The 13,394-nt window shown below is 41.4% G+C and overlaps 1 protein-coding gene across 9 annotated transcripts in view; it reads right to left on the reverse strand.

The window, feature by feature from the left end:
- The window catches only part of sif (still life), a 100,630-nt gene that overhangs the window by 43,340 nt on the left and 43,896 nt on the right, over nucleotides 1–13,394 (reverse strand). For all 9 annotated transcript variants that reach the window (XM_041775293.2, XM_041775296.2, XM_041775295.2 and 6 more), the window contains one exon: nucleotides 3,511–3,693. In XM_041775293.2, the coding sequence (XP_041631227.1) occupies nucleotides 3,511–3,693 (183 nt within the window). The remainder of the gene's footprint in view (nucleotides 1–3,510; nucleotides 3,694–13,394) is intronic.

The following is a 13,394-nucleotide window of genomic DNA, read 5'->3' on the forward strand; positions in this document are numbered from 1 at the left end:
TCGCTTTAGCATAAACTCTTCCCCTTCTGATTATTTCAGAGAGCACGTAATGCTTTTCTTCCCATGGAGAAATGAAGAGACTGAACTTCTTTCGAATGACAATGAAATGACATTCAGAAATAATCATGAAATCATTAAGCGCAACAAAGAGCAATATGATGTGTTTGATGATATGGAACTAGAGAGAGTTCTTCAAGATTTGCAAAATTTTGAAAGAGAAGATAATGGGCTTCTACCTCAGGAACCTGCCTCTCAATATCTAGATGAAGAATTTAGGGCCTTGGCGGTACCAAACGTCGGACAAAACGTTAATATACTCCAAGATGACAATGCTGTAAATAACACAGAAGATGGCGAACTTCAACTAATTAGACTTCCCCCGTTAGTTTCTGATGATAACCTTTGCTCGCTGTCCAGGTCGCTTAACGCAAAGCAACGTCAGTATTATGCCCACGTAATGCATAATATAGCAGCCAAAAAAACATTTTATGAATATGTTGGGGGAGGTGCTGGAGTTGGCAAAAGCAGACTGATTTCAACTATATATCAGTCTATAACTTGGCGAGCTAATAAGCTACCGGGAGCAACGGATTCTGCAAAGGTCTTACTTTGTGCTCCTACTGGAAAAGCAGCTTTTGGAATTGGAGGACTTACACTTCATTCCGTTTTCTCACTTCCAGTGAATCAAACATCAGGTCCTTTAAGACCTTTAAGCAATGACTCCATAAACACAATGCATTGCAAGCTAATAGACCTCCAATTAATTATCATCGATGAAATCTCGATGGTCGGATCTAAAACGCTAGGATATTTAGATCAAAGACTTCGACAAATTTTTAGAAGCCAAGACGTAGTTTTTGGCGGTAAGTCTATTATAGTGTTTGGAGATCTGAAGCAGCTGTGCCCAGTAGGAGATCGGTGGATATTCCTAGAGAATATCTCAAATCCGTATAACATTCTGGCTGGCACAAACCTGTGGAGTAATTTTAGGTATTTCGAGCTAACAGAAATAATGAGGCAACGGGACGATCATGCATTTGCTTTGGCTTTGAATAACATGTCAGAAGCTAACATGACAGATGCAGATGTGGTGCTTTTTAGGCAAAGAGTTGTCACGCCAAACGACGTTCCGGATGACGCAATCCACTTATTTGCTTCCAATGACGAGGTTAATCAGTACAACGCCTTAAAGCTCGCTCAAATCGCCACAGAAGAGTTTGTTTCAACTGCCATAGATACTGTGAAATCAGCTAATATGTCAGTAAGAAATAAAGAAACAACTCTCAGAAATGCCCAAAATATGAAAACGTCCGAAACCCAGGGACTGCCATATATTCTGCATCTAAAAACAACAGCAAAGTATATGGTTACCGTCAATATAGATACAAATGATGGACTGGTAAATGGGGCAACAGGCCAATTAATGCAGATTGACAACTGCATGGTAAACAACGTTAGGTTAGTAACAAAACTTTGGATTAAGTTTTCAGATCCTACAGTTGGTGCCATGGCCAGGTCAAAAGTTCGGAGAAATGATCATCCAGATTGGACTCCAATTGAAAAAACAGCTCGAGTATTCCAATGCGGAAGCTCAGGACATTCTTCGGTTGATCGAAAACAATTCCCTGTTGTTCCTGCTGAGGCTATAACTATACATAAAAGCCAAGGAGCAACCTACAGCAAAGTCGCAGTGCACCTTAAAAGGGGCATTAAGCGAGCTTCGCTTTACGTAGGTTGCAGCAGAGCAACAAGCGCATCGGGTCTTTTCCTTTTAGGAGACTTTGTTCCTCCAACTAGATTTGGAGCTACAAATGTCCAAGCAGAGCTAGAAAGCTTAAGAGGTGAAAAGGCCTTGACTACGCAGTATGAATTATTGATCAATGGGGATAATGCCATCTCCATGTATTATCACAACATTGAGTCTCTTCGCGCTCATCGCGAAGACATTGCCAATGACAACATTATTTGTTCTGCAAACTTTTTATGTTTTGTTGAAACCTGGACTCTTCCCCAGGAAGAGTACAACTTAAGGGATTTCGACATTATCAGAAGAATTGATAACAATCGGTTAAATGGTATTGGGAAAAACGGAATACTCATATATGCTAAACAAAGTATTTCGTCAAATGTGCAATTTCTTTTTGAGACAAAGAAATCGCCAAGTCCCAGAGCAACCTATCAATCGATTGTTTTTAAATATCTTGACACGTCATTTATAATTGTGTATAGGAGTCCCGGATTTCCTATTGCAAGATTTCGAAATGAAATTAAATCTGAAGTTGAAAAAGTACGCAGAATGGATAATAATAAAGTGGTAATATTAGGAGATTTTAATATCTGCAGATCCTCAGCGAGCGATGTTTTGGAGGAATTTTTGAATGGACATAATCTTTTGTCATTGAATAATTCTGCAACGACAAAACACCAAACCCAAATTGATTGGATATTTTCTGACTCTCGAGTTCCAGAAGCTGTTGCCCTTACATATAAAACACCTTATAGCCATCATGATGGTATTTTTTTTAAATATAGCTTGTAAGAGTGTATACTTAAGTTATTTAACAAATTATGGCTATAAGTAGAATTTATTGTAAATATAGTATTGTAAATATATAAAAAAAATTGAAAATATTAACAAATTTTCCAATATATTTCATATTTAGCTATAATTTCCCCCTCGTGGATTGAGACCTTGTCGTGGTGTGGGGGCTTAGTACGTGAATTTCGAAAAAAATAAAATTTACTGAAACTAACCGCAATCCTTACTTAAACTTAAACTCTTAAACTATTTTTTATTTTTTTACTTACTGCAAGGGTATTTCAACTTCGGCTAGCCGAAGTTAGCTTCCTTTCTTGTTGTATATATATTTTCAAACATCAAATAATTAGTCTGGCGGTTAACACCTCTTCTAAAAATTGGTTGCGGTCACTGGCAACACATTTATTTTGTGTACATTAAGCTTTTAAAATTTAATTTCTAATATTTACTAATAAACCTCTAGACACAATGTATTTTTGAACTCTAAAGCTTAAATTAATATTGCGGTTATAAACCAAAATATATTTTTACCATATTTTAGCTTTTTGATTTGCTTTGTTGCTTTATTTAACAATTTAATTTGGTTATTTTGCAAAAGCTTTACTTAAAAATGGCTATTAAGTTCTTGTTAAATTTAACATCAAAGTTTTTCCTGGGGCTACGATGTGAACTTTAACACGTTTTCCATGTAATCGTTGCACAATTTCGTGTCATATTTAAATGAAATAAAAAATAAAAATGTTTCATTTCAGCAATTTAAACCTGCGGTTACAAGTGAACTTCAACACCTTTTCTGAAATTGCACTGCCCGCAAATGCTGGCAATATTTTTTGCGCTAACAACTGCGCCCGTTCTGTGGATGTGGATGAACCATGGAGCACAGCCAGAACGAGACGGCTTTCCCCATTAATTGCCTCCGACTTATCTCCCTGACAGTTTGAATTTCTGTGTGTCCACTGGCCATAACTCACCTTCGGATTGGGCAGCTCGCCGCTCTGCAGCGAGGCCATGTAGCAGCGCAGCCGGAACTGTTCGCAGTGCAGCCGCTCCAGATTCTCCTCCCACTGCAGTATCTGGGTCTGGATCTGATGACGCGTCTCCTGATCGGTGACAACTGATTGCTGCAGCTCGGCCATGTGCTTCAGCTTGTGATCCTGCGGGGTGAGAACAAGAACGGGTTAGTGTGCCAGAGCATATGCATATATTCAGGATATATCATGTGTATGTGTGTGATAGTTTGTCGTGTGCTCTGTGTGGGTTATGAAAGCATCCGAGGCATGGCATCATTAGCATTTCATGGCAGCTTTGTCCCACTGCTGCGGTGGCTGCCATTTGACGAAAATACATAAATCACGCGTCATGTGCAGCTAAAATTTTCCCTTAGCTTTTCCGCCATCCCCCTGACGGTTTTCCGCAGCGCAATTCAAATATCTCTGCGCTGGGCTGCTCCCTCCCTCCCCCTATTCCTGATCCTGAAGTGCGTTGGCAATGCACCAAAAATAAAAAAAAGGGGAGAAAAAACCCCTTTTTCGCGGATAGGTACTGCGCATATACATGCCCCTGTTTTCATTACAAATACCGTTTGACTTCCGCCGCAGCTGCTGCACCCCACCGAAAGGCCAATTACCATCGCCGGGGCAGGCAGGACGAATAGGACAGGGAGTAGGAGCAGAATTCAGCATTTGAAATCCCACTTTGGATCCCACTTTCACGTGCATTTATAGCACGCTTGCATAGATCTCATGGAGCATGGAGCACGTGATTGTTTCATTTTGGTCACAGCTACAATCCAGCTCCTGGTTCTGTGCCCTTACTCCCACTCCCTTTCCTACTCCCTCTCTCTCTCTCTTGCACTCCCTGCACTTCGTTTGTTGTTGCATTTTGACTGCTGCATTGAATGCGAGTCAGTAAGCTGACAATTATTTGCAGATGCAACTGCTGCTGCAACTGCGGGTGCTGTTGCCATTGCAACTGTGTGTGTGCCGTGGGCGTGGCAACAACCTGAATAGGCACTTTCGATGTTCGACATTTTAATGAATGTGTACACATAAACAGGCAGGGGGACGCGGTACGTGCATGGTTTGTGGGGATCTGGGCAGTCCTACCTGGGATTACGTGTGTACCATCGCCCAATCCTGCAACCGTGCGCCTCTCTATTTGCACCGAGCGACGCTGAGCCTTTTGAATGTTTGTTTTACGTGGAAATAAATCAAAGTTTTGTGCATTTTATTTGCACATCTCGCACACGACAATGTGTGTGCTCATGCAATCGATATGTGTGTGGCAAGGATTCACCTAATTCAATTCCACTAAAGACGCCAATAATTCCCAGTTGAGGTCTAAGCCAGCCTCTGCAGGAATCTCTCAGAGTTGCTTGGTTAATTAATAAACCGAAATCCCATTATGCACTGCGACCGCACACATTCACCACGCCAGAGGAGGGAAAGAGCAGGAGAAGGACGAACCAAGGAGTTCCCTGTCAATGGCACTTGGCACTTGAGGAAAGCTGCTTATTTGACAAACACAAACCGGAAGGAAGATGGCTGGTGGTATGCTCGAAACTCCAAGAGCAACAGAGACACTATCTCAGTGAGTTTTGTGATTATTTACAACACAAAACTGGGGCGAGGCGAGGCGAGGCGGGGCGAGACTTTGCCAGGCGACTCCTTGCCCGGCAACAGTTTGTCCTTGTCAAAGTAATATGGGCTCTTCCTGGCCCATAAATAGCTCTCGCCTGGACTTGACCATTAATCGCCCCACTGGCCATTGTATCCATTGTGCTGCAGTCCGCACCCCCTGGAGCTTGGAGCTGATAGCTGGCAGCAGCCACTTCAAGGGTTAATGGCAATGTTAATGGACTTGTAATTGCCCTGCAATTGGGAGTGTAAATCACGCAAACGATAACTCCCGCCAGAGCTGTGAATCCCTTCAGGCTGTTTGAACTCCGCTGGGCGTCCCCCCGCAGAGAGAAATGTTTGCGGCACATGCAATGGAAATATTTGACGGACAAGGAAGGCTATCTGCTGCACTCAGTATCTTCGGTTTTCCAAAAACCCATTGCACACATGAATAAATAAGTAAACCTGTAGTTTTTCAGGACTGTAGGAGGGGCAGCTAATGGCTATCGAATGGGGTTTGTGGTTTTGGTAAAGTTATATTTTTTTTGCTTACATGTTAGGAGTTGGAATGAAAGGAATAAATCGAAAGACCATTAGTTTTTATTACGTATATATGCTTGTTATACTCCCTTTGTTAGGCATATTTTGTATATATTCTACAAATAAAGTTCTTAATACTACAAAAAGATTTTCCCGAAAGACAAGAAATCTTTCTGTAAAGTCCTTGATCTTGATTTCATTTCCCAGTAAGATTCCCAAGTTTTATATTCTGTTTCTGGAATTCATTTTCTTTCAGTAGAGTTCTTAATTAAAGTTCTCCTCACTAAAGTCTCCTTTTAATTGCTTTACTCCTAAATGGCCTTCTGCTTCCTCTACTTCCGTGTGGCTTGTGTTCTTAATTTAAAGTCAATCTTGTTTTGCGTAGGTCTTCTTTACCGCCTTTTGAGCTTCCTTCTCACTCGATTTTGAGGCTTCTTCCGGCTCCTCCTGCTGCCTTTCAAATCCATTTTGTGGGAGGATATTAACAGCACTCGCAGGACCACAGCACTGCTATACAGTGCACTTGTGCAGCAGGCGGCCCTCTCTCTTTGGTCACGGTCTCGCTGCGGTTGCCGCTTGTTTTGACACATGTCACGCGCTAAGTGACAGGCCCAGCCACAGTTCGAGCGGCTCCTTTCCGGGGCCGAGACTCCTTCAGCTCCTGCTCCTGCTCCTGCTCCATCTACAGCTTGAGGTCCAGCCTCCACCTCCTCTGCTCGCTGCTGTCATCTCAATTCCCGTGAATTTTATTATTGCTGCATAGTTGGATTTTCCCCCTGTCGCTCTGCATCCTTATTCCTCCTTTCCATTTGCCAGGCTGTATCTGTCGCTCCTTGACGATGAGTTTTTGCGGTTCGCCTATTTAGTTGTCCCTGCCACCACTATCACCCGCCCAGACCATCATTTCCCACTCCGTTGCCCTGCGGTCGTGTTCCTGTGGTCCTCTCTCCCGTTGTCTGTTGCGCTTTCATTAAGCGCCACTTGAGGCTGGCTCTGCCCCTGACGATGCCATAACCCGATGCCTTCTGATGCCCGGCCATACTCCCCAGGCTCACATTTGTGCGGGAGGCTACACAGGAGAAATGGAACCGAACCATCCAAAAATCAAGCGGTATAAATAATGCACTTGACATTATTTCAACCTCGACATCCTCCCTGCCATGATTGATGTGAGTGGCATTTATCTATATATTTCCCTTATTATTTTTATTTTAATAGCTCGGGGGAAACATATTTACTGAGAATGGTATTTATTTTGGTTAAATAATAGCCCAGCCAATTGTTTGGGGAATAAATTCTTTATAAAAGCATGTTGACAATTATTTTAAATGCATGTGAAATCAGAGGGGATTTTAGGGGAATTTCAAAGAATTTAAGTAGATTTTCAAGGGAATTTCGAATAATTTTATTAGAATTTAAGTAGAATTTTACAAGAGTTTCATTACAATTTCAGTTTAATTTCAGTAGAATTTTTTGAGGGCAATTATTTGAAAATAGAAAACAATTCCCTGCATTTCACCTCTTTCTCCCTTCAATAAGTAGAACTTATTGACTTAAGTCCTACTTATATTTCCCCCAGTGTATATGCTGAATCTGAGGATGTCATTGCCATTGCTAGATGTACTTGTTATTATTATTATTGTTGGTCTTGTTCGCTTGTTGTTGTCTCTGGTCTGCCATTTCCGCTTGAGAGTTGAGAGTTTGGAGAGTTCATGGCTCTCGTTCTGGCTCTTGTTTTTCTTTCTGTTGCTGTTTTCATTCTGAAGCTGCCTGTGTTTTGTTTGATATATGTTTTTACTCGAGAGTACAATTAAAAAATATATTCAGCTATTGTTTGTTTCGCCCCGTTGACAACGTTTCCCGCATGACATCCCAAAGATGCCGGCAAAGCAACAATAACTGCGTCCCAACAACAATGACTAAAATAATAATCAAATGGAGAGAGTAGGAGAGCAAGACGCAGGGCGCAGGACTCGTGACCCGATATCAGTTTATTTCGCATGCCATCGCTTGGTGCCATCAATTAACACGGAAACGGAGTAGTGGGCCAAAGGATATTAAGTTGTTCAATGGAGGCGAGTTCCTTTTGAGCGACAACCTGCTTAAATGACTTTTGACATGGCTTTTGCATTAAATGGCTGCTCCATGGCAGTCAAAAGTCACGGGGAGAGTACGGGTCACTGCCAGAACCTGCTGCTGCTGCTGCTGCTGCTGCCCATGTCAACAAAAGGCCTGCAAAATTGTATATGGCCTGCATAAATGCTGACCGCAAAATGATGCCACATTATATAACGTGTGAGTGCTGCAGCTGAGGGCTGAGCTGGCTAAAAAGGGGGAAGCCCCCTGTAAACGCACTCAGACCTCTAAACTGGCGCCTATATCTGTGGCCACAGAGCAATGGGTGTGTGCGTGGGGATGAGCCTGTGGACACCGGTGGATTTGCTGCTCCATGCTAGATGCTGGATGCTGTTGACAATTGAATTGAATTTTCCGCCCCTGACCACAGCCACGCCCACTGTGTCAGCGCCTACATAAAGCATATTTTTGCATCTGCTGGGAGCAGTCGACGACAGTCGGCAGGCTCTCGATGAACGCCTCCTAACCCAACACGAAAACAAATCAGGAACCAGAGAGCAAACTGCCTGCCTGACTGCAGAAAGGGGATTAAGGGCAGGAACACCGTTCTATCCCGGTTGGCCCGGTGGCAACCATATGCCAGACCCATTTCCTGTTCAACTTTCGACCAAAAGTTGCAAAAATATTCGCACGTTTGGCCAAAAACAAAGCTGCAACGACTGAACTGCACTGCCCAGTCCTGGGTGGTGGTCCCCAGCATCATCACCGGACTAGGCGGGGTCACCACCATCCACCACCCACCACACATGTGTGACCCGACCCTCTCTCTCCTCCCCCTGTGCGTCGTGCCCTTTGTGCCGGACTTTGGAGTTCAACTCGTTTCTCATATTTCTTGCCATAAATTTTTACCATTTTGGCATTAGTTTATGAAATGCCACGCCCACCACCATCACCGCCACGGTATATATATATATATGTGTGTGTGTGTGGCAGGTCAAACTAAAGTTTTTTCCCATCATGAAGAAACCTCAGGACAAAAAAGCAAACTGAACAAGTCAATTTTATGGTAATTATAAACTTTATGGTTTCATTAAAAAATATTGAAGAGAGAGAGAGAGCAGGAAAAATACAAGAAAAAAAAAGGAAAGCCGAAAAAAGGAAATTTCACAATAATGGTGGCTTAAAGGGGGAGGGGAGCTATGTAGTGAAAGGGGGACGGGGACTCGCATTGTTGCACACGCCGCCCCTGTAACCCCTGTCGACCATCGAAGTTTCTTTGCATTCTGTGCGGCTTTAAGTTGGTCTAATTAAGTAAAGTTTTCGGTGTAAGTTAAAATTAACTAAATATGCATTTCATTATAATTTTCGGTTTACAAATTTACGGTTTATGGTGGCCAGCTCAAGAGCGAGAACCAGGAGCCAGGAGCCAAGTGCCAAGGATATGATATGAAGTTGTGGTTGAATTTCAGTTTAATTATTACAAAATTAATTGCACACTTTAGGGCTTTCACCCCTTTCTCTCCTTTAGCTTAATGTGTGTGGATTTATCTGTTTGTTTGCTTGTGCAAACTTGTGGAGTGAATTTCGAAAGGAATTTAAATCCTTCGACGCTTGCGGAACATCCGAAATGGAAGCCTACTTTCCGGCTCAGCAGTCAAGAAAAACAACAACCATATTTTCATGTAGTGCATGTTTTCATAAAGCGCAATTAAAATATCTTGATGCCTTTTGTTTCGCTCGCCACACAAATTGTATTAAGCTTTCAATTCACAACTGATGCATCATTTAATTAGTGCAATTATTTAAAATGGAATAAAGGCGGCAAAACTGCGGTTAAAGTGTGTAAAATACCTGAACAAGTTGGAGAGAAACAAAAAAATAAAATAGAGCAAACGAAAAGCGAATGAAAAGCTTTCTACGAATAAGTGGAAAAATGTTAAAGCCCAGATATTGGGGTGAAACTTAAAAAACTTATAAAATAAAATCAGAAATACTTTAAATAAAGAAAATTGCTGTAAATGATTAACACTTTAGAGTTTGTATATGTTATAAATATTATTTTAGATAGCCAACTGTTTCTATTCAACCTTGGATTCTAGAGTTTGCAATTTTACTGACATTTCTCTAAATTAACCTATTTTATTTATTTTAATGTAATAAACTCTCCAAAGTTTAAGGAATCATATAGATTTTATAGGTATTATTTTATGTAGCCTACTTTTAGACACCATTTCAATTGATTTCAATTCAACTATGTCTCCTAGTGTTTGGTATTCCACGATTTTTGCTTAAAGCCATGATTTAAGACCAATGTTTCTGACAGAGAAAATATAGGCGGAATTGGTAGGCGTGACGCAGTGGGCGTGGCATGGGGACGAGTGAGCTGCTATTGAGCTAAAAATGACAGCAGCCATTGCAAATTGAAAGCAGGATCCTGGACTAGGAGCTGGAGCCAGAGCCAGAGCCAGAGCCAGAGCTTGTTTAGACAGCACCGCCATGGCAATTGCACACGCCAGCTGCGAGGGGATGAAGATATGAAGGTACAGGTACACTGGCACAGGTGAGGAATGGGCCAGGAGCAGGAGGAGCCGCAGTAGCAGCAGAAGGAGGCTGTGAGGGATACGTGGTGTCGTAGGAGTCGTAATTAGAGCGTAAAAACCAGAGCGTACGAAAAACCAAACGCGCTCGGGCAGCTACTACTATTTTTTTACGTCCCTGCATTGTGTGTGTGTCCGTGTATGTTTATATATGTATGTGTGTGTGAATGCTTTATGCGAAAAGAAAAATAGATAGCTAGAAAAAAAAAAGAAGAAGGAGCAGCTGGAGGAGCAGAGCACACACACCCAGATACAGATACAGCTATAGCTACACTGAGACTAGAAAAGCTAAAGCAAACGAAGCGAAGTGCTGCCAAAACCGCCTACTCCCTGATACCCCCCTCTTAAGAGGGGGCAACCGCCCTCCCCCCGCTGACACATATATGATTATTTCCGAAAGGTGACAGCTATAAAAAGCAACAACAACAACAACGCACAAAAGTGGAAGGCAAGACAACAACAACAGCAACTAGAAGCTGGTACAAAAAGTGTCAGAAAAAAGTGAGACAACACTGTTGCTCTTTTCACAGCACAGGGCGAGAGAGGGGGTTGGGGGAGGAGGAGCAGTTGTGACCCGCCTACACGCAAACACTCACACACACATACACACACTGGCTTACAAAAGGAGCAACTAGAATGAAACGCGTTGGTGTGACACCTTTTTTTTTCTGCTGTTGCCTTACTTGCCACTGTATCATCTTTCTTTTAATTTCATTCAAGCTCACCCTCACCTACCCCTCTGCGCTGTTTTATCTTGTACACTGAACAAAATTGTATTACTTTATTTAATTAAAATTAATAATATTGTTGTTTCAGAGAGTAAGGTTTCTATGGGGGATTTTAGTCAGGAAAGGGGATTTAGGAGTGCTTGAGATATGACAAGGATTGTGAAATCTCTATTTTAAATGTGGCCAAAACTTTGCTGCAACTTCAAATAATAAAAAATATATCAATTTACACTAACTACATTTTACTGCATATATTTGTGATATTTTTAAAGTGATTTCATAACCGCAACGAATTTTTATTTGGTTTCGGGTTATTATTTCTATTTTAAATTAGATAAACTAAGAATGAAGCGGCTAGGAATATCAAAACATTGTTCAAAAATCCATTTTTATTTTAAAATCTCTATAATACGTATTTTATATATTTTGCTATATTTATACATATATCTTTTAAGTTTAAATATTTCTAGAGCAAGCATCTTCTGCTCTTGACTTTTTCGTCTTGTGTGTGCATATCCCATTTCTTTGTACGTATTTTTCTACAAAATTAATTAACAACAAATGCAGAGACGCAGAAATGCTAAATGCTAAATGCAAACTGCATTTATGGCCACTCCTTAAGCTCATTTAATTAATATTCATCTAACAAGTTTGTTTTTGGCCAACTGAGGCCCACTTAAAAGACGGAGAGAAGTAAATCAGAGGGGGCAGCGGAAGCAATAGGACCAAGAGCACTCTTATGGCAATCTCGGACTTCCGCTCAATGGTTTTTGTTTTCTTTCCCGGCTCGCTTTTCTTGCTTTTTTTTTTCTGGCAGCGAAGTAAACACAAACAGGGAGAGATAGAGAAGTGAAGCAGCAAAAACGCAGCAGTTCAAGGAAGTAATTATGGTTTATCCAAAGGGACAGATAGTGGAAGGCGGCCGAAGGACGAAGCAGTCTCTCCTGTCTCCCTCGCTCTGGTCATAACATCAAACTACAACTTTGTGGAGCAAATGAGAGGAAAAAAAAAACTAAATTAAAAAAGGGCGCCAAGAAGCAATCGAGTCCAGGGGGGTGGCTGGCAGGCTCGCAGTGGTGGCAGCAATCGAAACTGGGACACAGCGAAAAAAATGAGGCACAAGTGATGGTTGAGTATTTAATATAAATAATTAAAATTGTTGGCTTTTTGGGGGTTTTCTATATAAATATATTTATTTATATACTTTTAAGTTGTTAAGTTAAATCTTAAAACTGAAAAATAGCACTTTAAAGTAGATTCATTTGGGATATTTTTGTATTTATTTAAATCTCTTTGGGATTCCTTTATTCTGACTACAATTTATTCTTATTTATTCAAAATTTGAACTAAGCTTTCAACTTTTAACATATTCAAAAACCTTAAAAGTGGCGGTTGCTGCTCTTGATTAATTATTGCAGCATGCAAAACTTCACTTCTTGTAATAATTCTGTAACTTTTTCTTCCATAAAATTTCCGGATAACCGGAAGTTGTAGTTTTGCAGCAGACACTGTGGCAACTGGGGCAGCAAAAGCGGCAGCGATGCCAGCGACAGAGACGAATGAATCAAGTTGTTGAGGAGCGGATAGGACAGACAACATAATTGTCTTTCAGAGTCCTTCTAACTAACTAACAAACAACAGCAACAACAACACCAGATATCCAGGATAACAGCGGGGAAATTAGAGGGGAAAAACGTGGCAGGTTGGCAGGCAAGCAGGCAGGCAAAGAGAAGCAACTGAAAATGACATGATGAAAAATAAATAAACAAATAAAGTTTAGTTTCTTTAGAAGGGCAGTATCTCTTCGTCCTTTCCACTTGCCTGGTTTATCCACAGCATTTATCGTGGGGCCAAGTGCAATTTCTTGTAGCTTCAGCTCGAGTTCAATTCCGTTTGCTTTTCGCAATTCGTTTTTTCCCCAACGCTTTGTCTTGCGCCGCGTAGAAATTTTCCTCACTTTGATTTGCTCGCACTCCCTACCATCTTTTTATTTTCCTTTTCCCCTCTCCCTGCCTCTTTTCCCGCAAAAAAGTTTTTCTTTTTTTTCGCTGGAGAGGAAAATAAATTGCAGTGCAAGGAATTTTACGCTGTTTGCCGCGAAATTGATGGGGAATTGATTTGAAAGCAAATACATAAATAGTTGCAAGTAGAAGCAGCTTTCCTTACTTTCCTCGCGAAAACCTCCGACAATGGCATAAATCTTTGGGAAATCGTTGGGGACTGAGAAATTGGTTGGGAATGCGAAAAGTGCGGAAAATGCGGAGGGGGAAAATGCGATTGTTGTGTTCCGTCGAGC

The sequence above is a fragment of the Drosophila kikkawai genome, chromosome 3L, assembly GCF_030179895.1.
Source record: "Drosophila kikkawai strain 14028-0561.14 chromosome 3L, DkikHiC1v2, whole genome shotgun sequence".
Taxonomy (NCBI): Eukaryota; Metazoa; Arthropoda; class Insecta; order Diptera; family Drosophilidae; genus Drosophila; species Drosophila kikkawai.